Source organism: Centruroides sculpturatus, unplaced genomic scaffold, assembly GCF_000671375.1.
Source record: "Centruroides sculpturatus isolate CEXI.00-Female unplaced genomic scaffold, Cexi_2.0 scaffold328, whole genome shotgun sequence".
NCBI lineage: Eukaryota > Metazoa > Arthropoda > Arachnida > Scorpiones > Buthidae > Centruroides > Centruroides sculpturatus.
This window is the reverse complement of record NW_019384678.1, coordinates 307513-322479: the sequence shown is the minus strand read 5'-3', so window position 1 is coordinate 322479 and position 14967 is coordinate 307513. Positions and strand designations below refer to the sequence as shown.

Below are 14967 nucleotides of genomic sequence, written 5' to 3'. Positions count from 1 at the left end.
TCTAAATTAATTAAATGAATAATTATTATTGTTTGTATTTCATTAATAGTATTTTCTGTATTTTTAAATTTTATTTTTGTCAAACTAATTTGACACTACTAATTTGAGGTGAATAGCATATATTTTAAATTAAATAAATTTAAAATATATGATTAAAAATTGTAGCTTGACATTGTGATGTTGTCACAATAAATAATTGCTTGTATAATTCCTTGTTCAATTTTATTTTTGTAGATAAGGGTAATATTTCCTTTTTATGGTGTTTCTAAGCAATTGATTATGATATCTAGTGGTAAAATTGACACTGATAATGATGGATGAATATGTTCTGTGCTTAGGGGATTTTTCATATCTTTTAAAGATATGGTTGGTAAGTTTAGACAAAGGAAAAATGAATGCAAAGTCAAACAACCACCAGATTACATCGGGCTACTTTTTTGTGATTATATTTAATTAATTACTAAATAATTTGTTACTAAAGTGCAGTGTTAGGTGCCCTCTATTATTAAATTTAATAATTATAATTAAATTAATATTTATTAAATAATTTAGAATATTAAGTAGCCTGATGTAATTCAATGGTTGTTTGGCTTTATAAATTTATTGAGTTTCATGTGGTTTGTTTATATACAGTTGGATGCCTTTGCAATCAATGTCAAATGTTGAAAGTGCTTCTGATGATGTTATAATAAAAACTGTTAATTACCAGTAGACAGTAGTTATCTCTTATTTTAATGGATAATATTTTGGTATGGTAAACTAATAATTTTTTTATAGATGTGCATCATCCATAGCTATTTTCAAATTGATTTTCAAACACAAGTATTCACTGGATTAATTGGAGAAAATTACAGTAATTTCCGTATTGAAGATATTTTTTAAATATACTGTAGAAATGTACAGGGTGGCTGCCATAATTTAAGTTTCCCTATTCAGAGCAATTACTCTGTAGCCATAACAAATGAGTAGATTGACATTAAAATTTTGTATAAAGACTATGTAAAAAAGGACGAGGGAAATGATTTTGCAAATAAAAATTTGTTCAAGAACTTTCACTAGGGATACTTTACAGGGAACTATATGAAACAAAACAATGAAAGCACATTAATTTGTTCAGCAATGGGTATGCCTTCTTCAGAGACTACTTGCATAAGGAATATTGCTCAATGTGTGCTCCATTGTTCAGGTGTAAAATTTGAAGGCAATGAACAGTGTGTGTTCTAAAGCTAATTGTAACTGCTCTCCAGTGATGCTTTGCACATGCAGTGTAATACAATCCATTAAATCCTCTGAAGTTAAAATATTTCCATGATAAACCATATTCCAACCCATATATGCCAAAGTGTCCCAGCAGAATTTTTTGAACTAAATTATTTTTTTTATTAAAATCCTTTCTGCATCCTTTGCGTAATCTGTAAACAAATTTTGGTGTCAATCTGCTTATTGGTTAAAGCTACAGTGTGCCTGAACAGGGAAACTTTAATTATGGCCACTCTGTATGTTACTCTGTATGACACAATGAAATGATTAATTTAATAGCTTTATGTTGAGTTTGGTCCTGATAGCACCTGGCACAAGTATCAATCAAATATTGCATTTATATAACCCTAATGATGATAGCATTGTACGGTAGAGCCTCGAAAACTCGGCACTCGATAACCCGGCACTCCGGATAACTCGGCCACACCCTGGCATGGCAAAAATACCCTTAGATAATTAATTTTCATCATAGACAGCTTTATGCCTCATAAAGTATTTTTCTGAGGTCTGTCTTATCAGGTAAATTACTGTACACAGTGTATTCATTAATTTTCATTTTCATGTAGTAAAGGCTCTATGCCTTCATAAAGTATGCACTTTTCCTTTGTTTAAGGGTATTTGGGCAGTTTATTCTCTGTTGTATTCTCAAATAAACAATACATACAAGTACAGTACAGTATTTTCTGAGGAAACACGCATACTTATCCTTTTTTAATCCCATTCCTGATAACCCAGCATTTTCACAAACTCGGCCACCCTTCGGTCCACATTAGGCCACGTTTTCGAGGCTCTACTGTATAATTATTGTAGACTTAAAAACTAGATACAGTAATAAGCAGCACACTCAACACCAATAAAAATCAGTAAAATTTAACAAAATCTAATAATGAACAAATGTTTTCAACAACATTTAGCAGTCATCATTTGGTTTTTGAATGCTCTAAAATGGAACAGTATTTTGAATATGAAGATTTTAAAAATTAGAACAGAATCTTATTGAATAGGGCTTGCAATGTCAAATTTTGCTGGATTTTATTGGTGCTGACTGTATTGTTTATGTATATGTAATCATTATAACTTATACTTGTATAATATAATCATTATTATTTAAATGTTAGAGTTACATTTATAATGTTTTCTAGTCGAGTTAATAGAAAATCTTATTATATATTATTTGTAGATGATTTACTTTCTAAATTAATTAAATGAATAATTATTATTGTTTGTATTTCATTAATAGTATTTTCTGTATTTTTAAATTTTATTTTTGTCAAAAATTGTAGAATAAAATATAGAATTTAATTGCAACTATTTACTTACAAATTATTTTCAGTTCTAGAAAATGTTATTGGTTTAGTAGAACAAGAAGCAAGAACAGAAGCGAGTAAAGAAGGTGATTTGAATAAATTTTTATTTTTTGTTTTTAATTAAATATATTTAATAGTTTTTACAGTATTGACACATATTAAAATTGGTTTTTATCTCATAAATATTCTTAATGAGATATTTTGTTTCAGTGTTAAAAGATGTGATTAATTCGGTTGAAAATCAAATTACAACAGCTGAAGGTAATTTGAGATCTTTTGTTATACATAATGCTAACGGTTATCTTATTAAACTATTATACCTATATTTTTATATAGAAAATAGATTCACACTCTAGAAATCAACTCCAGAAAAAGGTTTAATGAAACAAAAATATTTTAAATTTAATCTGATAGATCTTCATCAGTTGAACATTCCAAATAGAACATTAATAAAAAGGACATTCAATATATACCAGTAGAATAGACCACAATATAAAGTTTAAATACAACAGAAAATAAAATAAAATACTTCTACATTATTATTTATTTCATTTGTTATATATTTATTATTAATTTTTATATTATGTTATTTTTGTTCATTTATATTTATTTTATTTTCTGTTGTATTTAAATTTTATATTTTGTTCTATCCTACTGACATTTATTGAATGCTTTTTTTATTTAAATATGTTCTGTTTTGGAATGTTCAACTGATGAAGACCTATCAGATCAGGCTGAAAACGTTTTTGTTTCATTAATCATTAAACAATGCCCTCTGTGTAGAGCAGTGCGTGTGTGCTCTTTTGACAAGTGCCCTAAATGCTGCCAATCTGTATCCGATCGGGTCGCAAGAGTTTGCCGGTATATATGCTGGGAAGTCCGAGTCCTTGCGGTATATAGATGTGCTTATGCCAGACTATCCAATTTCAATGCTCACATCCAGAAAGTAATCATTAAACTTTCTGCTGGAGTTGATTTCTAAGGTGTGAATTTATTTTCTGACATTTCCTCCAATTTCTATATTTTGTTACTTTTATTTAGGAAAGAAATATATGTTAATTCATTGAAAAATCAAATGTTTGTACTTGCAGATTTTCATTTAAAATGCACAACTTTTTTCTGTAATAACATCTAAAGATTGTGTATGATAAAACATAAGCTAACTGAAAAAATTATAAAAAGTAATCTTATAATATAATTGAGATAGGTTGATAATGATAATAATAATAATAAGTGCAGAGCCCAAATGGTTAGCAGTTAAAAGTTGGAATTTGGTTTACAGTTAGAATATGTCATGAGAACATACACTAAGAAGGGATTTTTCGAAATTCCTTTGTGGGGGAGAGGGAAAGGATTAAGGCTTATTCTGAAGAACTTTGATTCTACTGTACTATTTTAGATTTGGTTTTTTTTTTTGCATTTTGACTGTGTTTTAGTAGGGTATTCCATGAGAATGCACATTAAGAAGGGATTTTTGGATATTCCACCCCCCTGAGAGAAGAAGAGGAGAGAGTTAGTTTTAGTCAGTATAAAGTGTAAATAATAAAGAAGGAATGTAAATAGTGGCACATATAGTATACATTTTGGCAATCAATAAATATTTTAATCATTTCCATTTTTCAGGTAACTTAAAAACAATATAACCGAAATAAACAAATTCAAAAGAGTATTTGAATTCATTTCAAATTTAAAATATGGAATTTGAAATATATTGTTCCAAACAAGTTTTTTTTTAGATTTTAGAATTTAAAATTAATCATTTAATTCAAGTAAGGTTATCATCAAGTAATTAATTCTCCATTATAATGAAAAATTTTCTGATTTTTTTTTATTTTATAGGTTATTTAAATTTTTTATTTTTTAGGTTACCTAAATAAAAAAATCCTTTTAAATACTAAATATTTATTCAGTTAAAATTCAATAATGATTTTAATCATTTTTTTCTATTAAGTATCTGATAAATAGAATAGTAAAAACGAGATTTTTCATAAATTTGACCCTAATCTTATAATTGAGATGGGTGGATGATAATAATAATATTATTATTAAGCACAGAGTCAAAATGGTTAGGAGTGGAAAGTTGAAATTTGGTACACAGTTAGGGTACATCATTAGAAAGAATGTACACTAAGAGACTTTCCGAAATTTCCCCTGCGGAGGAGAGAGAGAGGGTTAAGGATTACCCTGAATTTGGATTTTACTATACAATTTTAAATACGGTTTTTTGCAGAAAATCAAACATATTTTTAGACCCATCTAAAAATTCTCTAATTAGTCTGGGAAGAGGGTGAACCTAATTCTTGTACCCAGTAAAAACGGGTAAGATTGGCTATAATCTAATAATCTTAATTTTTGCTATTGTTACTTTTTGCCCGAGCAATGCCGGGCTCATCTGCTAGTAATATATATTTGCTATAATAGTATATCTTGTCAGAAAAATTTACAAAACTATACAATATTAATTTCCGTGGAATGTCTAGAAAGCTTGTACCAGGTTATATCTCTGATTTTAAGAATTTTTTAGCATGCTAAAAACTGCTTTTACATGCTATTTTGATAATTTAACCTTTGAACTTTAAAGATGAAATGATTGTAACTTTAAAATTTCAAACATTAATCTATATTATGTGCACATTATTTGAAAGGATTTTTAAGGCTAAATCTAATTATGCAATAAGATTTGAAATCAAACAAAGCATTTAGAAGATTTATATTAATAAATATACACACCTGATTTGTATTTGCCAAGTTATTTTCTTTATTCGAACGTTTTCGGCCAATTTGTATAGGCTATCTTCAGGCTTTAACGTTGTTCGTTCCAATGGAACCAATAGTTCGAAATTCATTTAAATTTGAACTTCTAACAACTTATGTGTATAAATAAATAGTTAACAATAATATCAAAAACGTGTTGCAACTTAACAATAACATGAAAAACGTAAATTAAAAATAAATATATGATAAAATATAATCTAAAATCGTGTTGCAACTTAACAATGAAAAACCAAAAAAATATAAAAAACAAAAAAATTATATCATCTTTTACTGAGTCTGAACTACTAATTCCTAAAAAATCCCGGATCATAAAAATGTTTATGGATTATTAAAATCCATACTTTTTTCAATTTTATATTTCCAAGCCGTTGGTAATGCTTTTGCATCTTTTGCATTTAGGCATCTGTCCCTCATCTTACTTTTGTAAATCTCTATTTTTTCCATTTCCATTGCTATGGAAGGTGAGTGCCCCATTCTAACAATCTTGGCTGCATCCCATTTGAATAAAGAAAATTAACTCGGCAAATACAAATCAGGTGTTTTTATTTATTAACATAAATAGCTAATATTGCTGAGAAGATAGATAGATAGCATTTAGAAGATTTATCTGAAAAATCTTACCTTTTAAGTTTTATGAAAATTGTATCTTATTGGGCTGCAATTTGAAAAAAATTGTAGACCTATAAATTCCTACAGTTGTCCATCCATTTGTCTACCTTTCCTTAATCTCAAGAATGGAGTTAGATAGATGAAAGACAAGACTCGATATGGGAACCTTAGGGCCTCCTGCCCCTAAGGTTTCCATCTACAAATGCAAACTGGAAGTCATTTATTTCAATTCAAACATTTTCCTTGAAAGGAGTTAATAGGTGATTGGCACAACTTGATTTTTAAACAAAAAGTATGAAAATGAAAAGTACAGTTCAAAACACTACTAATTTGAGGTGGAAAGCATATATTTTAAATTAAATAAATTAAAAAATATGATTAAAAATTGCAGCTCAGCATTATGACAATGTCACAATAAAATAATTGCTTGTTATTTACAAGAAAATTTTCAGTGAAAACATTATATTGTTTGCAAATAGTTTCTTGTAAATAATAAGATATTGCAGAGAGATATTGGGAATTGTTTATCAAGTTTTTCTAATAACACTGACTTTTTTACAATAATTCAAATTTAAAAACATTCATGTATTAAAGTAAAAACTTATGAAAATGTATTTAGATTGAATCTTACATAAACAACGTTACTACAAAAGACTTTATCGCTTTCATTCTTTAATTTTATTTACTTTACTCAATCCATTCATTATTAATGAAATTAAGGAGTAAAGGAAATTAACAAGATCTATTGTATTAAAATTGTGTATGCAGATTAAATTTAAACATTGTTTTGAGGCTTTTTAATTCAAAACTTGGGTATTTTTGAATATGAATCATTGTTAAGCATAATGAGTGTCATTGGGAAAACTTGTAAATGTAATTCCCAGAATTTCTCTGCATTATCTTAGTATTTTCAAAAAATTCTAATGTAAATATAGTGGATTTTGCTTAATTGGGACACATTGGGACTAATCCATTTTGGCCTAATTATTCAGCTGCTCAAATTAAACGAACTAATAATTAATTCTAAAATAAAATATGTAATATGTAGGTAAATAAATAAGTACATAAAAAAATAATAATTATGTATGTATTTTAATTCTTTGTTAAACCAAAATACAAAAGATATTTATACTATGAATTTGCCAGACTCACAACAATATATGATTGATTTGCATCATGCTAGTGTTGCTAAATATTAGTAGTGACATACACAAGGTTGACTGTTTGATCCATTCCTGATTGAACGATCTTTCCTTTCTTTCTTTTTAGTTAGAACATGTCTGGGTTTGTCCAAAAGTCACTTTATGGCCTTTCTTTGAACACAGTTTTCTTTACTTGGAGATGGGCTACTTCGGCAAGAACATCTGTAGAATCCATCATTACATTACATATGGAAGTTTAGAAGGCATTATTCAATGGTATTTCCTTTAAAGGGGATGAAAAGAAGTGAGAAGGTGTTAGACGGAAGGAAAAGCTATTTGCGGCAGAGGCCAAAGGGGATGAAAATGTGAAAGAGAAGTGAGAAGGGAAAGGGGAGGTCACCAGCCACACTAGGACTTTCATTGTAACATTTTTCTGTTCAATAAAGTAAATAAATTGATAACACAAGTAAATGGTTACATGGGTACAAATGGAAGCAGCTATATAGTGGATATACAGTCCAACTGTGGTATGACAATAAGTGATAAATAATACATACAAGAAAAAAAGCAGGTACACGTGTTAACATGATGAACAAAGTCCGTGCCTGGGAAGGCATGGAGCAAGATATGGAAGTGACAAATGCAGAAAATGGACAGAGAAAATTACAACAGATAGTTGCTGTAAAGTACAAGTGGATCCTGAATGTTGATACAAATAATAAACAGAACAAACAGTAATGCACGGGTATTATTCTAAAGCAGCGATTCCCAACCTGTGGTACGCGTACCCCTAGGGGTACGCGATAGGATTTTTAGGGGTACAGAAAAAAGTTAGTTATTATGGCAGAAAAAATAATATATTATGTATCACAAACTAATAAGTATTAAAAAATTATTAGGTAAAATATGTTCCTTCCAACAATTACAACTTTATTATACGAGGGTCGTCTCAGAAGTACCCGGCCTGACATAGATGGCGGTACTTGTTTGAAAGAAAAAACGACTGTGTTCGAAAGTATCAACCTTATAAAGCTTTAAGGTTTAAACCAAAGTAAGCTTTAAACCAAAGCTTTAAGCTTTAAACCAAATATTCAAGTTTGAAATTTGAAGACGTTACGTTGTATAATATTTTTTTGGCAGTCATAAATAGTGAACAATCTCAGTGAATTTGTAAACATGGAAAAAAATTGTCATCGTTATGTGATACAATATTTTCATTTGAAAAGTTTCAGTCCAACTAATATTAAAGCTGAGCTAGATTCTACTCTGGGGGGAGTCTGCTTCCTTGTTTACAACAATAAAATATTGGTTGGCAGAGTTTAAACGAGGCCGTACGAGCTGCCAAGATGAACATTGTTGTGGAAGACCAAGTGAGATGACCATGCTGTGGATTTTGTGGAAAAAATCCACAAAATGATATTGGATGACAGTCAACTCAAAATGCGAGAGCTAGCAGACATGGTAGGCATTTTACATCGCATTTTAAGTGAAAATTTGGACATGAGAAAGCTGTGCGCAAGATGGGTGCCGCGTTTGCTCACAATGGGACAAAAACAGCGTCGTGAAGATGATTCAATCGAATCTTTGGCAATGTTTCGCAGCAACAAAGCCGAGTTTTTTCGTCGATTCATAACCATGGATGAAACATGAGTCCATCACTCCACGCCTGAGACGAAAGAACAGTCGAAACAATGGACTGAAAGGGAGAATCAGCTCCAAAGAAGGCGAAAACAGTTCCATCTGTTGGCAAGGTCATGGCGTCAGGTTTTTGGGATGCGCCCAGGAAAAACAATCAACGGTAAGTATTATGCGAACTTATTGCAGCGCTTGAGTGATGAAATCAAGAAAAAACGGCCACATTTGGCGAAAAAGAAAGTGTTGTTTCATTAAGACAACGTACCAGTTTACACATCCGTTATTGCGATGGCCAAAATCAATGAGTTAAGGTTCAAATTGCTTCCTCACGCACCCTATTCGCCAGATTTAGCCCCCTCGGATTATTTTCTCTTTCCAAACTTAAAAAAATGGCTTGGTGATAAAAGATTTGCCAACAATGAAGAGGTGGAGTCTGCAGTTGATGGCTATTTGAGAAGCTCGACAGTTCTCACTATAAATAGGGGGTCGAAGCTATTGTACATTGTTGGAAAAAGTGTATCGAGCTAAAAGGAGACTATGTTGAAAAATAAAGATACGTTTTACCAAATTTTTTGTGTCTTCTTTGTTAGGTCGGGTACTTCTGGGACTACCCTCATACATTTTTTTATTTAGTTTTTTTTCTTTAATTTAAAGTTACAATATGTAAAATTAACAATACAGGTACTCACTAAATTTCTTAAATGAGTGGTACAATCTAGAGATATGACACGTCACGGGGTACGCTAATGAAAAAAGGTTGGGAACCACTGTTCTAAAGGAAACAGTATATGAGATCCATGTGATAATAATACAAACAGAGTATCCTGAACATCAATTTTGCTGACATCCCGTAACACATAAATAGTCGCGGTAACAAAGCAGGGAGAGCAGAATTTTCCAAGGTACACAATAAAGGTGTGAGGTAAGAGTACCTGAATAATGACACAGTATACAACCAGTAACCAAGTGACAGATTTTATGTACAAAATAACTTACTGGATGAAGAGTGACCATTAAACGAAATCCATTAGAAGGGGAATTCAGTCGTCGTTTGTTTGATGCTGGACATGGGGTGGGTCAAGGGCCATCATCATCTTCCGGAAGGTATTCACCACATTGAGAATGTCACGGTCCTGCAGAAGTCTGTTGTGAGGGCATGGCCATCTGTAGTTAGATTTGAGGACGTAGCCCATCAGTATGATCCTCTGTTGCGCATAGAGCTTGCAGTTCCAGAGAAGATGGTCATTGTCCTGTGGAGAGGTGTTGTTGCACAAACAGGAGTCAATTGTCTTGAGGTGAACATGCTTCAGGTACACATTGAAATTGCCGTGCCCAGTGATTAATTAATTGGGTTAGATGATAGTTTGGAGTGAAGAATTTCCACTTAAGTCTCTCACTAATATTGGGAATGAATTGGTATGTTGTCCTTCCAGTAGCATTGTTGTCCCACTCTTCCTGCCAGAGAGATAAGGCCTGGTTAAAAGCCCAGAGCCTGATTTTCAAAATAGGTATCTTACTGTAGTCGTAACCTAACGTAGAGCTGGTGGCCTGCTTTGCCAGTTGATCAGTGGCCTTGTTGCTGGAATGGCCACGGACCCATTTGAAGTAAACAGTGTGGTGGTGGGTGTTGGCGGAAAGCAGACGATGAATCTCGACGATGTTCTCGCCCCTTTTGAATGGGGTATAGATAGAATGGAGGGCAATCAAACTGTCTGTGTAAACACAAATGTTCAGCTGCTAAGGGAACCATTCCTCACGCACATGCTCCAAGGCTTTAGTGATTGCAAGGATCTCAGCCTGCGGAACCGAGCAGTGAGGCCCCAGCTTATAAGCAGACCTATGAGTAGAATTATTTCTGTGATTGTAAAGGATGAAGGCCGTCCCAACACCACCGCTATGCAGTGAGCTGTTAGTGTAGATAGAAATGTTAATATTCTCAACTTGAGAGGAACGGTCCTGGAGCCATGGATACACCTAACTATTGCTAAGTTCATAGGATTTACTTTCTGTCATGTAGCGCTTCAGGTCTTCTTTAGTTTGTTGGTCAAGAATGGAAAGGAAGTCTTTTCAGCTGTTGCAGGAGCTTGTTGAGTGGTTGCAGGTGTGCCACAGTTACATAGCCATCCTCGCCTTAATGTGCGCCGGCATGAGACCAGCAATCACCAGCAAGGCCGAAGTTGGAGCCGTGCGGTAGGCCATACAAATACGCAGGGCAGCAATCCGTTGAGCTTTTAGGAGTTTTCGCTGAATATACACTTTTTTTGTTGCTGAAGCCCAGATTGGGGAAGTGTATAAAAGGATTGGCTCGATAGTGCCAAGATAGATATGGCGAGCTGCCTTGTAGCCAACACCCCAGGTGTTTTTGGCAATGCTCAAGAGAGCATTTGAGACCCGAGTAGCCTTTGCACTAACCGACTCAATATGTCTAGTCCACTGAAGTTGTTCAAGGACAACATCAAGATGACTTGAAGTTGCTCAAGGACAACATCAAGATAGGTAAATTCAGTCACTCTTGGTATGCAGTTCCCATCAATGAGTATCCTTGGGCTCTTTTGTAAAGGAATGTTTTTGGAGAAAATAATGTAAGAACATTTGCTATAGTTAATCAGGAGCTTTACACACTTGCTCCAGTTCGAGACTTTGTTGAGAATATCATTACCAAGGAGTGGGAGATTATTACTGTTTTTGTTTGACACTAAGATAACAGTGTCATCTGCATAACCCTGTATGAGAGTGTTGTTAGAGCCATTAAGGGAGGTCAGCAGATCATTGTGGACGATTTTCCAGAGACCAGGACCTGCAATTGAGCCTTGCAGACAACCCTTTGTGACGTGGTGAACATGGTGGTGAGTGGTGGTGTACATGCCCACCTGGCAGTCATCTAGGAAGCTGCTACAGATCAGGAAAAGGTTTCTTGGGCATTGATAGACACGAAGCTGATGGAGAATCATAGGCCACCATAAATTGTCAAAGGTACCCTGGAAGTCAATTGAGATAAGAAGTGTATGCTTTCCATCCTCCTTTGCCTGCTGAATGTGATCAACTATTTTAGTTAATGCAGTAATAGTTGACTTTCCAGGGGTAAAGCCATGCTGATTAGGACTTAGAATGTTATTTGTCCTTAGATGATGTAGGATTCTATTATTGACGAGTCTGTCAAGGACCTATCCCATAACAGGAAGGAGACTAATCAGCCTGTAGTCCTTAGGGTAAGTAGGCATGACATCAGGGCGCTTGCCGATAAATTTTACATATGCACTCTTCCACTCTGTGGGGAAGTAATCCAGCAAAAGGCAACAATTGAAGATGGTGATGAAAGTCGTGGGGATTGCTTTATAAGCCTCCTTAATCATTTTTCCGGTGATATTGTCAATTCCTGGTGCTTTTTTGATTAACCTTATCACATGGGAGACTTCATTATAGCTAAAGGGGTTGTCATCCTGTTCGTCTAATTGTCTCGCAGGCCATATCTTTGACATGCCTGGTCTAAGTTGTGGAGAAGCGGTTCAATATGCTCAAAGGGAGAGCAGTAAATAGATGAGATAAATATGATGTTGTTTTGGATGTAAATGGACCCGGTAGTGGCGAAATTGGTTGAGAGGTGGGGCATAAATTGCACAGTCAAGTTAGTGTTTCTGATCAGAATAGCAGTTTTAGTCGTTAGAGTGGTCTTAGGAGGAATGGCAGTCCAGCCACTAAAGTGAGAAAGCTTGCAACTTGCCACAAAAGCTTACCTCAACTTTAATCTTCTGCAGCCTGATGGTTTTCATTATGGTATCCTTTATTTTTATGATATCAAGCTTGGGTTCACAGTCACTGTCTCCTTTTGTGTAGACCAGAACAGCGTGACTGCTGCCTGTTCCCTCTTTATTTAGCTTTTGGCTGAGGGTCTGGTTTATCAACTTCGTTGTATAGCTTGGACATATGCAGTTACTTTTTTGCACCACCGCAGCATTTTTTCCCCACTGTTAGTGCCGGAATTAGTAGTGGGCTCCCGAGGTGAGCGTAGTTCCCGTAGGATCTTTAACATTTGGGCAATGCATGAATGTAACTGTGTCACCCTCATTCTAACTTCCTTTCTCTCTTTTGTTCTAAGGTTTCTGCTGTAAGTTTCTGGCAGAAGGTTCAATATCCTCCTCAGCTGGCTACTAGCCTCCTCAAGGATTGTCTCCTCAAGTGAACCAGTGACAACAGTAGGTTCAAGAGGCACACTCATCCTCACTGACTCTGAGTCAATTTGCAGTTGTTGATCAGCTGGCTCCATTACCACAAGAGACTTGAAAAATCCAAAACAAACGATATAAGACTCACACACTAGCTACCAGAAGTGGGGCGACATGCACAACAATAGACGGATTAGGGTCAGTTGGGATGAACAGAAAATAATGAAGTAGAACAAAAACAGCGAAATCAGTAGATAAAACAGTTAATTCTCAATGCAACGGTCTACTATACAACCAGAACGACCCAAAAGCAGCACTACAGTGAATGAAGTAAGCAACCGAATTAGGGTCGTATGGGGGATTAGGTCAACCATGTGGTGAGGTCAGTGTCCTTTGACCCTTTGTCACTATAACTCGAGAAATAATTAATGAAATTACACGAAATAACTACAGTACTAGTACTATAACACCATGTAACCAGTAACTAACTGACAACACCAACGGCCTAATAAATCAACCAGGAAGCAGGCCAAAAGTTGGCCCACAACAGTCATGATAATGGATGATCTAAGAAACGAAAAATAACATTTGATATATCAAACAGGATGGTATATAAAGGCGAAAACAATGGTGAATACAGCAAAAAAGTACGACAAGGAACAAACGAGATAAATATGACCGTTTTTCAACCATGTGATCACAACCAAAAAAGGGCCGTAACGCTCGAAAAAATATACCGATTTTGAAAAATAAGAAAGTGTTTGAAAGCGCACATCTTAAGCAGTAAAATAATATGTGAATCACTCACCAGTGACAAAAATTCGCAGAAAAAAACGCTTTCAAAAGTTGGAGCACATAGGAAGCACACTCCATCCCGCCACCAACTAGCGGTGAATCTTTTGTAGAATCCATCAGCTCCAGATTTTGATGCCGATGATCGGATGGTTGCTGTCTGAGTCTAGACGTAATCATGCATACAACACCTTCCAAGGAAACTAGCTGTTTTCCAGCTTGGTCGAAAGACCTTGAAAAATTGTCCAGGGGTCTTTGTCCCGTTGCTTTTAAGGGGGATCGCCCGGTCCTTGCTGGAGCAGAATCAGTAGCGTGCATTCAGGTTTGTCTCAGACAGGATCTCGGTGTGATATGCCCGCTATGCTGACCCCTCCAAAAAAACCGAACTGCTTGAATGAAAGACAAAATTGCTTTGTCTCTGCCAGCCTACATGATATTAGTGTACGTAGTGTTGACATATTTTTGGAAGATCCCAAAAATATATCAAAAATTGCTAAATTCCTTTTCTGCTACTGTCCCAATTAAGCAAAAAGTTGCCCCAATTAAGCATTTAAATTATATATTAATTTATTAGTTTGGTTTCTGTTCTTTGAGATTTGGCCCAATAAAGTGGTTGCCCAATTAAATGGAATCAACTATTTTTCAATTACACTCTTAGCAGAACCTAGTAGATAAAGTTTATAAATGTAATTTCTGAATGCTTCATTTAATTTCAAATTTGGTTGTACTGTTCTGGTTAGCATTAAAAAATCCTTTAACACATTTAACCTGGTGACTGTATGAGATAAAGGTGTCTTCATGCCTTATGAGCATTGGTGTATCTCTGTTCTAAAAGTACCTTTTCATATTTCCTATGGGTATATTCTTTCCATATTTGAATAAGTAATATAACTATTACATGTTGGCAAATGGAGCTAGAACTCTAATATTCTAAGTTTTTCAACTTTTATCAAATTTTAGTTATTATTATTATTATGTTGGGTTTAGTAGGTAATACTCGGTTTAAACCGGTGGCTGTGTACTATGCCGGACAAGAGTCAAGGCATAGCAACCAAAACAAAACTAAAATTAAATGTGTTTGTCAGTGTCTGTATTAAGGAATTTCCTAACAATATGGCATGTATTCAATATAGCGGCCTTCTGTAGTGTGATGTATGTATTTCTACTCAATTGTAATGTTCCCAGGCTTTTGTGTAGCATGTGTGGTATCACACCTGTACAGGAGAGAACAACAGGTACAATAACTACCCTATCCATCCTCCACAGATGCCTTATTTCCTGGGC

The 14967-nt window shown here is 34.2% G+C and overlaps 1 protein-coding gene across 1 annotated transcript in view; it reads left to right on the top strand.

Annotated features, from left to right (window-relative positions):
* LOC111626899 (nuclease SbcCD subunit C-like) overlaps positions 1-14967 on the top strand; it is a 159150-nt gene that overhangs the window by 48729 nt on the left and 95454 nt on the right. Inside the window, exons 9-10 of the mRNA XM_023370419.1 lie at positions 2594-2653; positions 2778-2828. Coding sequence (XP_023226187.1) covers positions 2594-2653; positions 2778-2828 — 111 coding nt within the window. The remainder of the gene's footprint in view (positions 1-2593; positions 2654-2777; positions 2829-14967) is intronic.